At 36.5% G+C, this 21,405-nt stretch overlaps 1 protein-coding gene across 1 annotated transcript in view; it reads left to right on the top strand.

Annotated features, from left to right (window-relative positions):
- Nucleotides 1-21,405, top strand: part of LOC150103022 (uncharacterized) — a 435,119-nt gene that overhangs the window by 288,800 nt on the left and 124,914 nt on the right. Inside the window, exon 19 of the mRNA XM_090398054.1 lies at nucleotides 12,471-12,565. Coding sequence (XP_090254180.1) covers nucleotides 12,471-12,565 — 95 coding nt within the window. The remainder of the gene's footprint in view (nucleotides 1-12,470; nucleotides 12,566-21,405) is intronic.

Below are 21,405 nucleotides of genomic sequence, written 5' to 3'. Positions count from 1 at the left end.
ATAAAGGCTGAAACTGGTGGGGGACTCTGAGAGGCTCTGCTTGGGGATAGGTTTTTGCCTATCTCTGAGTGGGGCCACCACTGAGATTATGGCTCTGCTTAGTGGTGGGGGTGAGCCTGCCACTGGGTAGAGCCCAACTGAGAAGTTCTTCTCAGTGATGGGGTGAGCCTGTCATTGAGTGGAACAATGCAGAGTTGGGCGATCTTTCGGGATCGTCTTATTTTTAGAGCCCGTTTCACTTTTACATTCAAAAAAGGGTGAAACTGGTCTGGGTAGTGACCCCCCCCCCACACACACACCCATAATGTATAACAGTATACATCTCCTAGTGAGATGTGTTGTACATTATGGGAAATACTAAGAATAGTGATCAGATCTTTACCCACCTTTACAACGAGTTGCCCTGGTGTTGCACTACATTTAGACTTGAACTACGTTCAGGCACAAACTTAACTGTTTTGCTTACTTGGGAGAGGGAGTAAAAAAACCAACTTTATAAAATTACTTGGTATCCTTAATACACACACACACACACACACACACACACACACACACACACACACACACACACACACACACAAACACATCAATGGCCAAAACAAAACATTGGAGATAGGGGTGATGGAAAGTTGACACTGTTATCCCCTCCCATAGAATGAAATGTATCAAAACCAAACACAGAAGTAAATAGGAAGACAGTGGGACTTCCCAACAGTGTATTGCAATGTCATTCTATTGCCCAAGTGGTAAGAATCTCAGGGTTCTTGAGGGCAACTATATCAATGATCTAGAGCGAGTATACCATCAAAACATACCAACAACCAGTGAGCAAGTGGTGCTGGTATGTCTTGATGGTATACTCGCTCTAGACCATTGATATAGTTACCCTTAAGAACCCTGGGGTTCTTACCACTTGGGTGATAGAATGACATCGCAGTACACTGTTGGGAAGTCCCGCTGTCTTCCTATTTATTATTATTTTATTATTATTATTATGGGTATCTCCATGAAGTCAGTAGACTCATTGCAGGAGACCCAAACTAGCAAAACAATATCTGTCATATCTCTTCTTGAATTCATTTACAGACAAAGAGCTCACAACTAAGTCAGGCAATGAATTCCACTCATTCACCACCCTCCAGGCAAAAAACCTTGTTCTGACACCTTTGTTAACCACACTCTTCTTTAATTTCCAGAGATGACCTCTTGTTCTTCCATCACTATCACACAGCTGAAACATTTCCCCTGCATCAATCCTATAAAAACCTTTTAGTAATTTGAATGTTTCTATCATATCCCCACTTCTTCGCCTATCAACCAATCTCTGCAATCCACAAGCTCTCAATCTATCAACGTAGGGAGCATTTTTTATATCACTCACCAACTTGGTCACTCTTCTCTGAACCCTCTCCACAGCCTCCTCATCTCCAAGGAATCCAGGTGACCAGACCTGAGCACAGTAATCCAAGTGTGGAAGTATCAATGCTTTATAAAGGGGAATAATAACCTCTTTATCTCTGGATGTTAGTGTGTTCCTCAACAACCAAGTAATCCTATGTGCAATCTTGGACACCTTAGCAATGTGTCCTCTGAACTTCATCTCCCTATCTACCAATACCCCTAAGTCCCTAGCCTCATCAATCTCTTGGAGTACCTTTCCATCGATGTAGTACACAGCTGGTAATCTTTTAATCCCAAAATGCATGACTTTACACTTTTCCACATTGAACTGACATCCATTTTCTTTTGCCCATTTTACCAGCTTATTTAAATCCTCCTGCAAACTTTCAACATCAGCTTGATTTTTTATTGCACTACACAACTTTGCATCATCCGCAAACAACTGAATATCTCCCTTTAAGCCGTTTCCTATATCATTTATATACAAATTAAACAACATTGGCCCAAGCACAGAGCCCTGAGGCACACCACTGGTCACCTGCCTCATTCTGGATTCGGCTCCTCCATACACCACCTTATGGTATCTCTCCCTGAGCCATTCTCCTATCCATATCACCAATTTAATATCCATTCCCATCTGCTCCAATTTGCGTAACAGTGTTCTGTGGGGTATCCTGTCAAAAGCCTTAGCAAAATCCAGAAGTACCACTGTGTAGCCAGTTCCTTTGTCCAACTCAGATGTTATTCTATTATGAATAGTTAATAGATTGCTAAGGCAGGATCTACCTTTAACAAAACCATGTTGGCCTCTATAGAGTATCATATCCTGATCCACCCATTCTTGAATTTTGTCTTTAACCAACTTTTCCAATAGTTTTACCACTACTCCTGAGATGGTGATTGGTCTGTAATTTAATACCGCAGTTTTAGAGCCACCCTTATGCAAAGGAACCACTTTGCCTAACTTCCACTCCCTAGGGACCATACCAGAGTTCAAACTTAAATTAAATATCCAAGTAAGAGGGGTTGACAATTCATTTGCACATTCACGCAACACCCGAGCTGATATTCCATCTAAGCCTACCGCAGTGTTTGCATTTAAGTTTTGCAATATATTTAATACCTCTGATTCTTTAGCTTCAATTCTCACATTAGGTATTGCTACAGGTATAGAGATATCCTCACTTGGGTGATAGACTTTTGAAAAGTGATCACTCAGTAACTCGACTATTACATCTGATTTTGTCACGTCAATACCATCAGCACCCACTAAGGTTATCCTTCCGAAGTCATTCTTCCTCTTACTTGCCACATAGCGGAAGAACTCTTTGGGATTACCCTTGATCTCTTTGGCTAAGGTCTTCTCATAATCTGATTTAGCTTTTCTTACTATGCTGGTAACCTTCCTAGCTTGAGCCTTGTACTGCTCATGGGTGTCCTGATCGCCTTTCTCCTTGTAAATTCTCCATAACATTTTCTTTTTTTGCAGTTCAAGCTTGATACTACTGCTCATCCATCTAATGCCTGCCTTGTTTGACCTCCTGACCATGGGGACACAATCTGATATTGCTTTCCTCAGATACCCGCTGATTTTATCCCAAGCACTGCTAACATCTTTCCCTTGCAATATGTTCTGCCATGGGATGGCTGCAAGCTCACTCCGAAGCTTGTTATAATTGCCTAACCTGTAGTTCCGTACATACACCTTCTTAATAGAAAAATCCACAGATTTTGCAACCTCCCAAGTCAATACCACATGATTGCTTTCACCAACTGGAGGTAACGAGGACACCTTACTTATGCATATAACCTCTGAACCAATAACCAGGTCCAACACTCTCACACCACGTGTCCCTTCAGTTACGTGCTGTTTCAAGTAATTATCTCGTAGAAGATGTATGAACTCCATTTCCTTTTTGCTACGTGATATTTCCTCCTTCCAATTGATATCACCATAATTAAAATCCCCCATAATAATCACTAAGCCTTCACTCATTGCACTAAGTTGCTGATGCATGAATTCAATATCTCCCCCCGTACTCCCTGGCCTATAGCAGCATCCAACTGTATATTTGGTTACGTTGGTCACTATTTCACACCAGACTGCCTCAAATGAACTCTCATTCACATGTCTATCATCATGATATACTACTTTCTTTGGCTGCAACACATCAGCTATCATCAACAGTACTCCTCCTCCTGTTCTATCTTCTCTATCCTCCCTGAAAATACTGTACCCATCACATTCAATTCCATTGACCACATCTTCTGCTGACAGCCAAGTTTCACTAATGCCTACAACTTTTGGTGAGATTTCACTGACTAAGGCCAAAAATTCTTCTCTCTTATTTCGAATGCTTCTAGCATTGGTATACAAAAATTGCAGATTCCCTCTAGATCTTGTACCGGCTTTAGAACTGATATATAAGTCACTAACTACCGTAGTCCTATGCCGATTTTTATCCCCTGTCTTCTGCAATTTATTCTGCCTATAAGGATCAATAAATACACAATCAGTGCTAAAGTTTCTCTCTCTTACACTCAACCTTTTCAATATTAGTTTCCCTGCCCAATAACTTCAACCTGTTCAGAAAACAATAACTTCTTCAATCGCTTATGTCCTTCCATGTTAAGATGCAGTCCATCTCTAGCATACAACTGCCTTTTTCCTTCAAACACACTCCAAACATCAACAAACTCCAGACCTCTTTTTTTGCACATTCTTGCAATCATATCATTCATTATCATTGCTCGTCTACTTAACTCGTAATTGTCAAAACGAAGCAGCACACACACTATCCTCCCATTGACACTTTTCCTCTTCACAATATCTAATAATGTTCTTAAATCTTTTCCTACCCGATTTATACTACCTCTCAGGTCATTCGTACCCACCATCACTATCATCTTGTCTGCTTCATGCCCTCTCTTTATTGCTAAAGCCACTCTTTCTATTGTCCCGTCAGCCAAGCACTCCTCATGCATACCACTCTCCATACCCTTAATCATAGAATCACCATATATTTTACCACTCTTAACTTCATTCAAGTCCACACTCATGGACTCATTCTCTACACTATTCAGCATGACTCTCCCAGCTTCATTACTCAACTCTCTATTATTTACCCCCCCCCCCACTCTCACTACATCTCATTTCTTCTAGGCCACTTGTGGTTTTATTTTGTTGACTCCCAAATACTCCCATACTATTTATTACTGAATCATTCACCAAAGACTCACCCATATGTAATCCTGTTCTAGTTATTTCAGCTAAAGTAATCTCTATAGTCCTAATTTCTCTGTTTAACACATTAAACTCAGCTTCAACTTCCAGTATCTCCTTACCGATCACTTCCACTTCCTCATGGAGAAGATGAAGGTCATTTTTCATTTTCATAAACTCCCGCCGAAGTTCTTCCGCTACGGTCCCGATGTCAGCTTCCATTCCTAAATGCTCCAGCCTATCCCGACACTTCTCACATACGTCGACATTTTCGTTCTTCTCATTTTGCCAGACCGACCACAGATCCTTCACATTTTTCGGCGCATACATGTAGCAGTTTCCGCAACGCATCCATTGCAAAAAATCTAACGCTGAGCCAGGCTTTCGTGTAGTAGTAGAAGTCCTGCGCGCCGCTGATGTACGTTTCTTGTTGGACGCCATCTTTACAGGTTGATATAGTGAAACAAACGGCAGTGAAAACACAATATATACAACACAATTCTAAACAATAATACCACTGAAGGACACTTGTATCTAACCGATGCACAACTGCAGCACAATTTGTGACAAAAAGCCACACTATATTTAACTTTAAAAACACGTTTTCTAGACTAGCTAAACACGACCGCCACATTTACCAAGGACACTAGCGCCACCACACCAAAAGGATTTTTGGTGTGGTGGCGCTAGTGTAAGGGGGATAACAGTGTCAACTTTCCATCACCTCTATCTCCAGTGTTTTGTCCATTGTGTGTGTGTGTGTGTGTGTAACTGCTGTATATGATATATTTGAAAAATTTTTAAATCAGGTAAACAGGGATGTAATTAGAAAGATGCAGGAAAAGCCTTCAGAAACAAAATGCAGTTGTAGTTGATGATTTAACCAAAATGCTTAAATATTGTGGTATAAAAGTTTTACATGGATACTCTGTGTAATTCATAAGGCTTGGTTAGAAATTGAGTCACAGATGTTTAGTGGTAGAACTCTCATTGTATCGGTTTATGAAAAGAGAAATAAAAGAGATTGTGAGAATTATAAGAGCAGTTTTCTTACTTGGTTCTTACGTACTGTAGGAAAGATATATGCGAGCATACTTGAGAAAAGGCCAAGTAAAATAATTGGAAGGGAAAACTGATAAAGGATCAGCTGGGTTCATATCAACTAAGGGTTGTCAAGACCAAATTTTGCTATATATAATTAGAAAATCATGGAAGGAAGGAAGGCAGGGGGGGGGGATATAATAAGAATCTCTATTTAAGATTGATTGATCCTGAAAAAAAAGGATATGAAGTCTTGATAAGGGAAAAACCATTTAAAACACTAAATCTGTATGCATAAATGAATCCATATATAGAAACAATGTATATTTAAGTTGTGCATCAGCATTTAGAATTTATTGATGCACAGGAAGATGGTTTGAATGTTAAATCAAGTATGGGTCAGGGCTGTATACTTTATCTATATCATTAAGGAAAGCAGCATTAAGCTTGATACATAGGAGATTTTAATCTTCTTTGATGTGTGCTGATGACATAGTGTTCTGATTCTAGCCAAATTAAATGACTGCTATAACAAATTCAGTATGGAAATCAGCACTAAAAACACAAACTCAGATAACAGGCTTGAAAATACAATTATTTCTGTAAATTAAGGAATAAAGACAAAAATCCTGAAAACTCAAAACTGTTTGATGAATTTTTATGCAATTCACTGAAAAGCAGTATGATATGTGAAAGAACACCCACATAAATTGTAAATAAATGGTTTAATCCCATGACTGATGGGTACATGAAGACAATGATCAAGAGGTGATCAAAATGAGATTGTGAAAGTGCCTCAATAAGGAATGTGGGCATCCTCACAGCAGTACAGGCTCACAACAATGTTTCAGCTGTTTATAATGGTGCCTACGAGCTCAGTTAGTAATAACAACCATTGCTCCTGCAGAACTCTCTTAAGTCCCTCCCTCAAGGTTTTGGGAAGGGTGGTTTGAGAGAAGCAACATGTTTACCTAGAACATCCCATACATGTTCATAGAATTGAGGTCAGCAGACTTGGTTGGCCGGGTACAGTGGTCTCCTCTTGAAGATATTGGTCCACAAGCTTCGCTCATTGAAGATGAGCATTATTGTCTTGTAGGATAAATGTCTCTACTATTGCACCTGCATACAGATGAACATAAGGGTCCAGGACAGGATCTTTGTAAGTTGCAGCACATTCAGGTTGGTGTGTCCACCCCAACGAGATGCCTTCCTAAATCATCACACGCTCGCTCTCTCTCTGCCATAAGTTTCCATTTCACGGATATTTAGCAGATGATAACTTGTCATGTTCCTGGTTCTCTCCAGATTGGGGCATGCCTGGTACCACTTTGTAGAGCAAATTGGGGCTCATCTGTAAACACTACTAATCCCATTGGTTTTGGATCTGGTTGATGTGGAGACTGCTCCATTTCAAATGTTTTCTCCTGTGGTGTGAGGTTAAGGGCATGCAAGCTACTCGTTGCATAGTATACATACCACCTTCATTGAGCATTCTGTGCACATTGGAAGCAGAAACCAATGTTCCTGTAGCTGATGCAAGGGCAGATTGTAGCTGATTTGAGATGGTACTCCCATTGCACGAGTACTACTACCAGATAATCAGAGCTATCGGTCACCCACTGTGGTTATAGCTTGTGGTTTTTCTTCACTGTATCTCCAGAATGTTATTGTGACTGTTGGAATTGGTTCTATAGTCTGTGAACTATGGAACCAGCTACCTCTGTATGCCTTTGGCTGACCTCTAGTCCCTTTACAGTGGGTTGCCACCTGAATTCATCAGTTTAATGATGTGAATTTTAGTGGATAGTGGAAGTGATTTAGGGTTTTGTGTTTTTATATTTTTGGTTAAATTTTTCGTTTGTTTTATAATTTTTGTTGGAATTAGTTTTTGAGGGAGTTTTTATTTTTTTTTTTTTTTAATTGCAGTGACACTGTTTGTTTGTACAAGGGTGGTTGTTTTTGAAAAGGTTGGTAAATTTTCAATAGATGGCAACACAATTTGTTCATTCATACCAGTGTCAGCACGTATCATCTTTTTCATGAACCCTGACAAAATTTTAGCCACGTGCAATGTGTAGTTCTTGTTTGGCAAACATGCACCTCATAATTTTTCTGTAATACCGTTGTTAGTAATCTGGGTAATCCTAATCAAGTACCATAATCCAAAATGGTAACTAACAACTTGGGGTATATTAAAGGTATCATAACTTCCTTTCTTCTGCAAGTAAATTTTTTTTTATTAGATTAACAATCTATTTTGCTTTGCACTTCTCTAATGATTCCTGAACTTAAATAAATTCTTTATTCACCAATAATACCAAATTCTTATATGCTACTTCCAATTTGTTAGTAATTCCTTCCAAATCCTTCCTATTCAGAGTATATTCATTTAATCCTACTCCCAAATTGAATCATATTATTCTGATTGGTCTCTAAAGCAGTTTTCTGAATTGTGTAAAAAAATGTATAAATACAAAATATATGAAGCTTAATAAAAATAGTAAAAAATCATTAGCCTGCCAACATTACTAATATACTGTAGGTTTTATAACCTCTTACAGAAGTCATAAAAATATGCCTTGCTGACTTTAAAAATGTCTTGATTGTAACCATCTGTGGGGGGAAAAAAATAATAATAATAAGTCTTGACTTTGGCAATTATCAGAGCATTATTCTATTATCTGTTTGCTGGGTAGATCTTTGCTTACATTGCTAACCAAACTACTCCCTCTTACTGCAAAACCTTATCCACAATCTCAGCTGTTTCACATAGAATTCCACAAGTGGAATAATATGCTGATATGTCATTTTCTCTCTTCCAGTCTTTGTTGACATTTTCAAAGAGGCCTGCCTATGAAAAATTTAGTCTAAGTATAAACATCATAAAGACCCAAGTGCTTTGCTAACCTGTTGCATCTGATTTACCATAAGTACCTGTCATTCAGGTAGATGTTGAACCATTTCTACTATCTTGGTGGTATCTCTTAGCAAATGCAGTGTACTTTGAAATGCTCTAGTGCATCTTTAGGTTATTTTGGAAAAAAGAAACAAGTCTTTGATGAATAGGACATTCATGCTTCAGCCAAACTCTTGGTTTATAGGGTTGTTATTATTCCATTTTGTTCTATGGTTGTGAAATGCTAACTACATACCACTAGTACCATATTTAAAGAATCCACATGATTCAGTGGAAAGACAGTCACTGTGTTTCGACTGATGCTGACTGCATGAGTATTGCAGCAATGATTATCTACCACTAGTTTTGCTGGATTGGTCACGTTACTTATGTACAGACACCTGCTGTCCATAACATGCCCTATTCATAGAACTGAAGAACAGCTGGAGAGAGGCAAAATAAGTGTTTTAAGAATACCATTTAGATTATCCTTAAAGATCACCACTTTAGAGTGCAATGTATCATGTCAGTATAATCAGTCATCTCCAGATTCCCAGTAGACATTCCTTTTCAGAATGAAGTTATACTGGTTCACAAGTGACTACAGTGACTACTGATTATTTTCATAAGCATTCATTAAGTAATCTGGTCTTCTTCCTGGATCTGAAATCCCAACTAATGCACCGAGGCCAAATAGAAGCTGTCAGTATCAGATCTTCACTTTACGACAGTTAGTTGAGAAAGCATGGGAATATAACAAAGATCTGTATTTGAGCTTTGTCGATCTGGAAAAAGCATATGATAAGGTGCCAAGAGAGAAGCTATTCAATACACTACAGTTATATGGTGCCAATGGGGCATTATATCAAGCAATACTTAGTCTTTATTTGAGTTGCAAGTCAGCAGTTAGAATTGAAGGAAGTACAGGAAGATGGTTTAATGTTAAATCTGGTGTGAGACAAGGATGTACATTATCCACTCTGTTATTCATCATCGATATGGATCACATTATGAAGGAAAGTGGTAATAAACATGCTATCAAAATTGGAGATGTTAATGTGAGCTCTTTGCTTTATGCGGACGATGTTATACTTCTAAATAAATCCGCTACAAGTTTGCAAGATTCCCTGACCAAATTGAATAACTATTGTAATAGATAGGTATGAAGGTCAGCAATAAAAAGACAAAGACAATGAAAATAGGCAGAATCGTTGAAAATGTCAACTGCGTTGTGAACAGAAAACCTGTGGAACAAGTAAAACACGATTTTTAGTGAAGATGGTAAATTAAATATGGAAATAGACAACAGAATCAACAAAGCTGGTATGGTAGGAAGTCAATTGAATAAATTCATATGGAATAAGAGAGAAATTAGTCGGAACACTAAATTAGCTGTATACAAGACAGTGTTTAATCTTAACTTATAGTGTTTAACTTATGGATCTGAGATCTGGGTCAGAAGTAAAATACTTGACCAAAGACTAGAGACTGCAGATATGAGAGTCCTGAGAAAGATTAAAGGCGTGAACAGATGGCATCAATGGCAATATCATATTAAAAATGAGGATTTTAGGAAAGAACTTGACATTGTCAGCATCCAGGAATGCGTTAGCACAGCTAATCTCAGGTGGTATGGTCACTTGAACAGAATTGTGCGAGGAAAGATTAGCAAAACAAGTGTTCTCTGCCAGGTTGGCAGGAAAACGACCCAGAGGAAGACCAAGATATAGGTGGATTGATACGGTACAAAGTACCTTAGACAATAGAAATATAAGATCTGATAATGTTGGAGTCTTGACAAGTAACAGACTGATTTGGAGGGAAATTGTAGATAGGAAGTTAGTAATGATGTAAATCTTTCATGTAGTACTATCATATCCTGTTCACCCCTTGAGGGTACATGTCAGGAATTTGATGATGATGATGATGCACTGAAGGTATCTCATGTAAAAGTCTGCAGGGCCCATATGTTAAGTCAGCATTTCGCAAACTTTTCCTATGACGGAACATTTCATAAATCCTTAAATTTTAATGGAACATCTTGGTTAGAGTCGAGTATTCAGTCTCATATTCAATGTAAAGCTAAATGTACCGTTGCTGCAGCTGGCTGTATCGAATCCAAAAAATGAGACAGCACACACTACAGGTGTACCGGGCCACAGCACATCGCATTGAACTTGCTTGTGACTACACGTTTCCTAAAATAGATACCTCCATACTTCACTTGCGCTCGGAGGTGTCGACAACTGCGGGCAGCTGAGTCAAGACCAGCACGCACCGGCCTTCATAGCACAATCCATATGCAGAGTGAGGAGCACCTGATTTTCAAACATGTTTGAACTTGTCACAGCATTTAAAATCATTCCAGGCGCATATTAATTTTAATAATTTTTCACAGAACACTATTCACTTTCCGCAGAACAAAGTTTGGGAAACATTGTGTTAAGTAATATATTATTTGGAACACTATTTCATAGTGCAAAACGTTTGCACTATGAAAGTGCAGAAATTTTACTTTTCCTTGGCTAATATGAATGGAATTTCTTTCTTCTTTACTAAAACAATTGGTTACAGTTAACATTTGATGGTGTTGTTGCTGATATTACTAATTTGGAACTACATTTGGATGTATTGTTATTGTACTTTTATGTAGGTGTGAAGCTATAAAAAGTACTTAAATAATTATTACATCTATACAGTCAACTCTGATTACATTGAACTCATAGGGACCACAGGTATAGCTGAAGGTTTGCTATTGTGAATATATATATTTTTTAAAGGAGGACTAGTTTTGACATTGGCTTTTTTTTTTTTTTTTTTTTTTGTAGTTTGTTTTAGTGGGAAACGTTTTTAAAATGTTGTTTCATAGTGAGAGTTGATAGTACATGCTCTCTCTCTCTCTCTCAAATTATACACCACACACACACAAAAAACACATAAATATGTGTACACATACATATTTATATATACGAGGGACATCCAGAAAGTAAGTTCTGTTTTTAAATATTTTCACTGCAGCACTGCAATCGCAGTGGTGCGCATGCGTGCTGAGTTTGTTGATTAGTTAACATGGCTTTGGTGCCATTTTCAGACATTTTAGCAGTGCTTATGCTTGTTGGTGTGTATTTATAATGTTTAAGAAAATCGAATCGCCCACCACATGTAAATCGAATCGCCCACCACATGTAAATCGAATCGCCCACCACATGTAAATCGAATCACTCACCACATGTGAAATTAGGTCAGTTTTTCATTTCTTGAATGTGAGGAACATTAAAGCAGCTGAAATTCATCGGCAAATTATTGAGGTTTATGGAGAACACGCAATGAGTGATTCAATGGTACGAAGATGGGTAAGACTTTTAAATGAAGGAGGGACAGGTGTGCACAATGATGAACAGAGCTGGCGACCATCTTTAGTGACTGACGATTTGGACTAATGCCTAATGCCCGCCCACACATGGCCGGCATAACACAACAACTACTCGCCACCTTCGGCTGGGAACAATTCCATCATCTCCCATAGTCCCTCGTGCCAAGCAACTTTCACCTGTTCAAACATCTGAAATTTTCCTTGGTAGCTGGCGGTTTCAAGACAACAAAGTCAAAGAAGCAGTCAATACGTGGTTTGCTTCACAGGCAGCAACCTTCTACGATGAAGGTATACAACTTTTTGTGCCTTGTTATGATAAGTGCCTGAACAATGGCAGAAATTATCTAGAAAAGTAGTGAAAGATGTCTACTTTAATTTCCAATGAAGTTTTTTTTTTTGTAAGTATATTTTTGCTTCTCTGACAGCCCATCGGAACTTACTTTCTGGATGTCCCGCGTATATATATATATATATATATATATATATATATTATATATATACACACACATATTTATTTATTTTCTTATTAATAGAAACAATTGTTGCCAAGCAGCCAAGAAATGTGCTTTTAAGGGCCCAAATGCATGCTAGTAATACAGCAAAACAGCTTAGGTCAGAAAAGCCAGAGGTAATTGTTTATTTAGTAATATTGATTGTTCTCTTTTATTTCTATTTACAATGCATGTATTTATATCTTATACATATTCTGATTTTTCTTTGAGTAGAAAAAAGTTTGGCGTTTTGGAGTTAAAATGTTGAGAATATAATAGTCGATTTCAAGACTGTACCTGAGATTATTCCACTCCGAAGTGTTTGTGTGTTTTGAAGTAGAGGAGAGAGGTTTCATCTATAACCTTGCAGTTAAACCTCTACTCACTTATGATTTAGCTCAAAATTTAGCTATAGTGTTGATCGGTTTACACACCTGTTCTAACAAGTTTATTTGGAAGATAATATGACTCATTTGTAGATTTATTTCAGATCAATAACAGTAGATTTCTATGAGCTTAATCATGTTTGGAGAAAAGAAAAAAAAAGTATTTTTAAAGCTTAAAAGTTAAGGTTTGTCCAAGCTGTTTTCTCATCTTATTTAGAGATTTCTATGTTATCAAAGTTGACCATAGGTGATTTTTTTTTTTTTTTTTTTTTGTGAGAAATATGTGATAGGAAATAGGAATAAGTTTGTGATATTGAGTTACCTGTTGTACACAAATGAACAAGGCAACACTAACTTATTTTACATTTTCAAATTCATTCAGGAACTCAGTCAAAGGAACCCCCCCCCTCCACACACACACACATAGACATAACACACACACACACACACAAAGAGAGAGAGAGAGAGAGAAAATGCATATCACAAACACTTATCATATATCTCTCCTCAAGTACATTACTGAAGAAGTACTTAGGCTCCCACCTGTAACTCATTCCACTTGCTCACCACGCATCTTTGAAAAACATAGCCCTCACACCATTACCTAACTACTGAAAATGATTCCTTGCTCCTTTCCACCATCTAATTATTAAACTTTGAAACCCACATTCATTTGATCTGTCCTTACCTTCCACAGGCTAAATGCTTTGTTACCAATCTCAAATCCTCTTCTACTCTCCTTATCATGGAACTCACTGACCTTCCTTATCCCCACAAGTTTGTGTTTTTATCAAGAATACAGTTACGTTGTGTTTACTTTTCTACAATAGCAGTGTGTCTTCGAATTCCAACTTCTTTTACTATATTTCTAACTTCCTGTTCTAGGTCTGTAGCCCCATCATTTCTTGAAGCAGTCAGTCTGCATTCTCTTTCGTAGTCCAAAGTGTATGACTACATGCTTTGCAATTGCAGTGACACTCATAATAATTTTTCTATAGCACAAGTCTCTTCATATCATTCTGCAAGTATTTCACATCAGAAACATTGCTTATCATCCCTCCCAGTGTATCACCATCAATAACCAGTTGGATATCAACCTTTTAGGCTGTCTGTAGTATTCATTTGAATATTAGTGGCCCAAAGACAGAATGTTGTGGCAAAGCTACTGGTTATCTTTATTCTTTATTACTTTCCTCAGAACCACATTCTATTCTCTAATACCTATCAGTTCAGCTTTTCCACTGTCCTATCTACTGTAGGGCTATTCTGCATCCAATTCATTTCAGTTTGTGTAAACATTTTCATTGGGTATTCTGTCAGACCTTTGTAGGGTCTAGTTATATAGTAATTTTGCTTTTGGTTTTTGGGTTCAAAGCTATCTGGTGTGAAGATGCCATTATGATGCTCCCATAAGATCAGTGATTTTTGTTGATTTATTGAGTGTTTTCTTAGATTAATTTGTGTATCTTTAGTATATTATTGTAGTTTTTTTAGTGTATTTATTATAGTGCATTTAGTAGCATAACTGTAGAAATATTGTTAGTTTTTAATAGTATTAAGAATGGTGCCAGGAACTCACCACAACAGGGTAGTGTCTAAAGCATAAGCTAAAGTAGAAAGAACTGAGGAGAAAGAGCCTTTGTCACAATGAGCAGAAACATTTTTGAGCAGTGATGATGATAATATAACTGAGGATAATCCAAATAAACTTGAAAATATCCTTGAAGATTTTCTAATAATTTCTTTCAATCGGCATTGCCTTGTACAACTTTCTCTTTTATCTGAGTATAAGAAAAGGCCAGTATTAATTTGTTATGTATATACACAAATGCCAGGAGCATCAGGAACAAAGGAACTGAGTTCATTGCTTTATTGAATATGTTGTGGCATACGATTGTTGGTGTTAGTGAAACTGGGCTACTGATCAAGTGTAAAAGGTATAGTATTTTTAGAGGTGACAGAAAAGATAGGAGAGAAGGGTGGAGTACTACTAATGATATCAGACGACTTGAGTCCAGTTAGGGTAAAAACACATGAAAATAATAATAGTAATAATGTCCCATGTAGCAGTGAGTTTCAAGCTGTGTGGTGTGAAGTGGAAGCTAACCAGATGAAATATATATGATGGGGGTGTTGCTGAAGATCTGGCAGTTCGTTTGCAGGGGGATGATGAAATGTGTCACCAAATTACCCTGATGAGAACTAAATGTACGATCATTATGGGTGACTTTAACCCTTTAACTGCTATGGTCGGAGAAAAAAATGGTACAATCGAGTTAACTCGATTTGAACTTTCAATGTGTAATACTCTAACCCTTTAACTGCTGAGAACGTATTATTACGGGCTTGGAAATACATGCCTGCTTTGCTGAGCCCGTATATGTACGGTTGGCATGTCTCCCATATTTAGACAATTTTTTAGTATGGAAAGAATCGTAAGATATTCAAACTTCGCGAGTAGGTTCCTCCATCTATTGCCAACCAAATGAAGTTTATTTGACTTGGGTTTCTGTCCTTGTCATACAAGGACAGAAACCCAAGTCAAGAGAAAAATTTGAACTGGTGCAACTATTCATATGCAGCACGATGCATAAACCACGTGACTACGGGGATTTCAGGGATGTCACAATATGGCGTCTATTAGCTCTCCTCTTGTTTATCCTCAGTTCTCTCATACCTGAACGCTCTCTTGTTGTTTCCATTACCTCGATACTGAATGCTCTCTCTGTCAGTTGCCAATCACACATCAAACTCCTTGACAAGCATGCGCACTCCATGAAAGTGGCAAACAAGAAGTTATGTATAATGGCTAACATGTCGTCTCCGTTAGCTGTTTGGACTTCTTACTTCAGTTAAGGTAAGAATTTTAATTGATTTTATTTATAAATTTTTTGCAAAATTAATTCAGCACATTGGACAATGTCAGTAGAATATAAAATCAGCAGTTAAAGGGTTAATTATCAAAACAGTGATTGGGTAGAAGAAAAATATCACAATAAGAATGAAGCAAATTTATTGATTTCTTGCAAAACAACTTTCCCAAGCATCATGTGAAAGAAGGAACACTAGGTCAAAGAGTGTTAGGTTTGGTTAGAGTTTGAAGAATAAATAGAGTGAGAATGAAATGGATGTTCAACCACATTAAGCAAGAAATCTAGGAAGAAGATCACGTGGAAGGAGTATCATGAGAAAGTATCATGAGTATCATGAAATATAAGAGTAAGTTATATATTTCATAACTTAATGAAGTTGTGAAATATATAAAGTATAGGCCAAAAAAGTAATGAGTATTGTGCAGAAAACTAAATCGGAGTATGAAAAGAAATTGGCTATGCAGTAAATAAATTTTCAGCAATCCAAAAGAATTCTATCATTATGTTGTTAGTAAAAGAAAGAATGAACTTGGAAGAATAACTTTACTGAATGCAAATGGCACTCCAGCATCAAAAGTTGATGAGATTACTCAATTAATGAGGTATGTATAACATGGTGCACAGTGCCACTGTTGCATTGGATGAAGAGTTAGAGCATGAGAATGGGGTTCAAGAACATTTGTATAACCTGGAAGAATTCGGCAATAGGGATAATGGAATATCAACATGTACAATCAAATTGACTAGGCCTTTGACATGTTTTTATAACTGAGTCCCAACTGAGTAAAGATACCACAAGAATGGAAAAGAATGTATGATAGCTCTGTTGTTTGAGGGTGGTGCAAAAACTGATGAGTCTGACTACCTATCTATCAGTATCTTTGGTGCTGCAGTGAAGATTTAGAGAACTTGGTAAGAACTCACATACAGAAATGGATAGACAGACAAGCTTTACTCTGCAAGGAACAGCATGGATTTACTAAATGGGGGTCATGTTTTAGCAATTTGCTCATATTTTATAACACTGTCACAGTGGAATTGGATAAAGGGAATGAATACACTCCACTATTTAGGCTTAACATGCTGCTTCGAACTCATAAGGTTTATTGATATAAATATAGCAAATAAAAATAATTCAGTGCAGATTTAATCAATTCTGTATTTTGTTTCTGTCATTGAGACATCATCAGGGAAACAATATCAAAAGTGCAGAAACACACAAAATTGCACAATACTAGTGGAAAAAATTTAGTGTGGAACTCAAAAAAATAGTACAATCTCTGCACTGCATTCATACCTCATCTGAAGTTGGCCGCCTCATCCACTCTTCAAATGATCCTCTACTTCATCTGTCTGTTCCAGGTGTTTACAAAGTTCCTTATTACATCTTCAAAATTATGGAAACAACTACCATGTTAGAGTGTGAAGTTTCATGAACTACCATGAAGTTTTACTCCTTTAGAGTAAAACTTCAGTTTAATATAAACCAAAATAATCACTCGGGGTTTCAACATACATTAAGGGCATCATCTGGTATATATACATACATGTAAAGAAACAAGCTGCACCACAGTCTACTTGGTATGCTGAAGTTACATTGATTTAGTCAACTGTTAAAACTCGGGCCCGACCTCTGGTGAAAAAAAAAACCTTACTACACCAAAGTCCTGTTATTATGTTTCTATCTATTAGGTTACAAAATTAAATTAAATTAAGCTAGAGAGCAACATGTTCACACAAAAATTTTTTTACTTATATAACTATACACATAAATTAGAACAAACCAGTATGGATGGTAGCCAATAAACGTTGAAAAATTGCTAAAACTTGAACTAAGTGGACTGAATGTGTGCCATCCATTTGTGTGAAAATGTTGCTCTCTAGCTTAATTTAATTTAATTTTGTAACCTAATAGATAATAACAGGACTCTAAGCTTTGATGTAGTAAGTTTTTTTTTTTTTTTCACCAGAGGTCAGGCCAGTAGTTTTAACGGTTGTAATGTAACTTCATTATACCATGTAGATTGTTGTGCAGCTTGTTTCTTTGTATATATGTGTATATTCCAGATGACCTTAATGTGAAGGTCAAAATGTCGAATGATTATTTTGGTTTATATTAAACTGAAGTTTTACTCTTTAACACGGTAGTTGTTTCCAGAATTTTGAAGATATATTCTGATCACTGTGTAAGCATGAAGGAAAGGAAAGTTCCTTGTTCCTGCAACTTATCATATTATGGCCATAGCAGGAGATCTGCAAACATCAACCTAGAAGAACATAAGAAATTCATCTGCTGCCATAAGTATGACCATTCAGGTCTAGCTGACCATGCCTTTGGATACCTTGCACAGAATCAAATGGAAGAAAACTACTATGCTTCACCACAACAAATATAAATTTGAAAGACTTTGTTTAGAATTAGCAGCAGATATTACACAAAAACCAACATAATCTTAATAAATATGATTATATTGAACTTCCCAAGATATGGGAAATTTAATTCTTAGGCCTCCTGTTCAACAGCTAGCCAACAGCACTCACAGAGGGTGCCCCTCATAGCATTTTAAGCTTACACTCTAATTTTTTCCACTTCTTTTATTTTTTTAATTATTATTTATTTATTTTATTTTTTGCAATTTTAATATTATTTTCCTGACAATGTCTCAGTGACTGAGACGAAATATAGGATTGATTAAATGTCTTTAATTAGATATTACTTTTCTGATTTTTTTTTCCATGTTACTCCTCTAAGTTGATATCAATACTTATAGCTTATTTCCTACAGGAGCACCCCTTGTATTAAATCATTAGTTTTTTTCTGCAGTTAAATTAAGACATGAATGATATGTGTTTTAAGAGAAATGATATAAGAAGAGTAATTTTTGACATACCTTTAGAAAATGTTCATGTTTACTTTAAAATTTTTGATGAAACGACATCAGAATATATAAATGGAATTCTAAAACCAATTATGAACTATAAAAGGATTTTTAAGACTGTCAATTAGATTAAAACTTAAAAATGCATTGGAACTTTTTCAGAAGGGTGTAGAATAGAGATAAAAATATATAGAAATTTAAAAATATGAAAATTGAAAACATAGGAATGCATACAGGAGTGCCATAATGGACTTATATGAAGAATTCATTCATTTCGTATGGTGATTCAATGGCCATGAGCCCCTTTTACGGGGAGGTACGGCACCACCTCAATCCCCCTATTTTTATCTGGGCTCGGGACCGGCATAGCTGACAATTCAGACCTATGGCTGGAGGGATTGTCTTAAGTATTCCTGACTGTATCCAGGAATTAAATTAATTCCTGGTTATATTTATATTTCATTATTTTGTGTTCATGGGACCGGTTTGCCTGCTTGCGGGATGAAAAACCCCAGATTAACTGGGAGAAAACCCTGCTGTCCACACCCAAGACTGGCTAACTTGGCTATGGCTGAGGAAGATCCTTAAACTCCTCACGTCGTTGACGGGAATCAAACCTAGGACACTCCTTCCCCAGGCATATGGTTGCAAAGGACATATCCACTAGGCTAACTGCACGGACATATATGAAGAATGAACTACTGAATTTAAAGATAAAAATAGAAATTACGGGATATGAGTCATCATCAGAGCTCATGGATAAAGTGGGGTCTATGCATGTCGGCTTTATGTTTGCATTGAATTTCCTGGGTTATTGTTTATTTGCAGAAATCTTGGCTTTATTTGCATGTGGTGGAGCTTCGAACTTTCTAAAATCAAGTAGGGGTGGTGGACATTTATGGAATTACTGCTGCACTTTATGGCTATGGTTTCTGAAATTCTTAGCATTATTTCATTATTTTGTATGGCAGTTATTATGACCTTTTCAATCTGTAGAGTGTGATTCTGTTTGAACATATGGATCGCGATTTCAGTTTTTCCGGTATTTGATTTTTTATTCTTGTTTTGGTTTTTATTCTTCTTATTTCTTAGATATTCTAGAATGGGTATGTTACAATCATGAAAGTGTTCTTGTAGTCTTGACCATAACAGTCTGATCATTGAGCCTGTGTAGGTGACTTCACAGTCATGTTGGCAAGGAAAATTGTATACCACATTGTGGTATTCCAGTATTTCCTTTTATGAGTGAAGTTTGGTAGGTTTTAAGAAAGTGGCCAATTTGTGACTAGTAGTAAACTAATTTATAGTCAGTATGTTTAAATATGTATTTATAAGCTTTGTATGTATTCTGGATGTATGGCAGTTTTATGATCTTATGTGGTGGAAAATATTCTTTGATTGTAGGACTAGTTAGACAAGTTTTGGCTATTTAGTTAGCATAATTTATTAATGGGTTAATGTGAAATTAATACAAGTTATAGCTGAGGCCTACATTTTGAATCATTGGATGTCTTCTAGATAGTATTACTGAAATCCACAGTTGCTAAGGTGCTCAGGTTGTTTAATGGGATCACTTTGTCTCAAAGCTTATCTTTCCTGAAAGCATATGCCAACAAAGGCATAAATGTTTGGCTATAATATCTGTATTATTATTCCTAGTGAGTTGTGCTTGACTTGTTTGTTTCATTTATAAGAGCATGCTATATTAAGTTGGAAGAATTCATTAGAACAACCATGCCTCTTACAAAACAACAACAACACATACGAGGATAATAACTTGTCAGTAATAATCATTGGCCACATCTAGACACTTGATGGTTAATTTTAAAAAAATCTTTCAAAGTCAAATGCTGACTATTTACACCAACTCACCATGAGGATTTAGTTATGTCATAATCTTTCTCTATATATACTCTATGTGGGCTGTATTTCCAAAGGATTAGTAGCTAAAAAGAATTTAAATATACCAGCATTCATGCCAATTCATTAATTTATTTATTTCCTCAGATAACCATCATAAAAAGCAAAAAAGTACCATCAAGTTAATAAAGTGGGGATCATGGCATCTAGCAGATATCTTATTTGAAATCAGAAAAAGCAGATTATGTGATGCGAGAAGAAAAGGAAACTAGAGTTAAAGACTGTGGTAACAGTCTTTGCATACCATCAGATTGCAGATTGCCAGTCTCTTTGCTATTTTAGACAGTCATTGTAACAGTTTTTTATAATGACTAATCTGAAGTGATCATATATGATCATTCAACTGAATTGCTTCTTTTGATATATTAAGGAAAAGTGATAGTTGAAAATCAGTGAAATCTGGACAAGACAAATTCATAATTGCCACAAAAGGGTTTTGATTACATCAAAATGCACCTGTGGATTACGTACTACAATCAGTATTCTAGCTAGTATTATAAATACCACACACACAGCAGTATATTACTCAAGTCCAGTTGTGCATATAACTATTTTATTGGTGTGAAATAAATATAATATTCGTTTCCTAACAGAGCTACCCAGAATCAAGTTGTAGTAATTGCTGAAAGTATTTATTAATAGCAAAATAGCATTGAAAAAAAAAAAAAAAAAAAAGAGCATTATATAACCATATTTAAAGGCATTACTCTTTAATAAGCAGTTGTGGTTATTTATTTGTAGCATTATGAACAATATTTTTTAATACGATGGTAGTATAGAATTTTTCAGTACCACTATGGGTGCAGTCAGGGTTGTACAAATTCCATTTGTTGTTTAGATGTTGCTTGTGGATCACAAGTTGGATACATGTAGAAGAATTCTGTTCTGATTGTATTCTGAGATTTGCTGGTGACTTAAC

The sequence above is a fragment of the Typopeltis vanoorti genome, chromosome 9, assembly GCF_054136105.1.
Source record: "Typopeltis vanoorti isolate ZY-2024b chromosome 9, IOZ_Tvanoo_1.0, whole genome shotgun sequence".
Classification (NCBI taxonomy): domain Eukaryota; kingdom Metazoa; phylum Arthropoda; class Arachnida; order Uropygi; family Thelyphonidae; genus Typopeltis; species Typopeltis vanoorti.
Note: the sequence above shows the minus strand (reverse complement) of the source record. Positions and strands in the feature narration are given on the sequence as shown.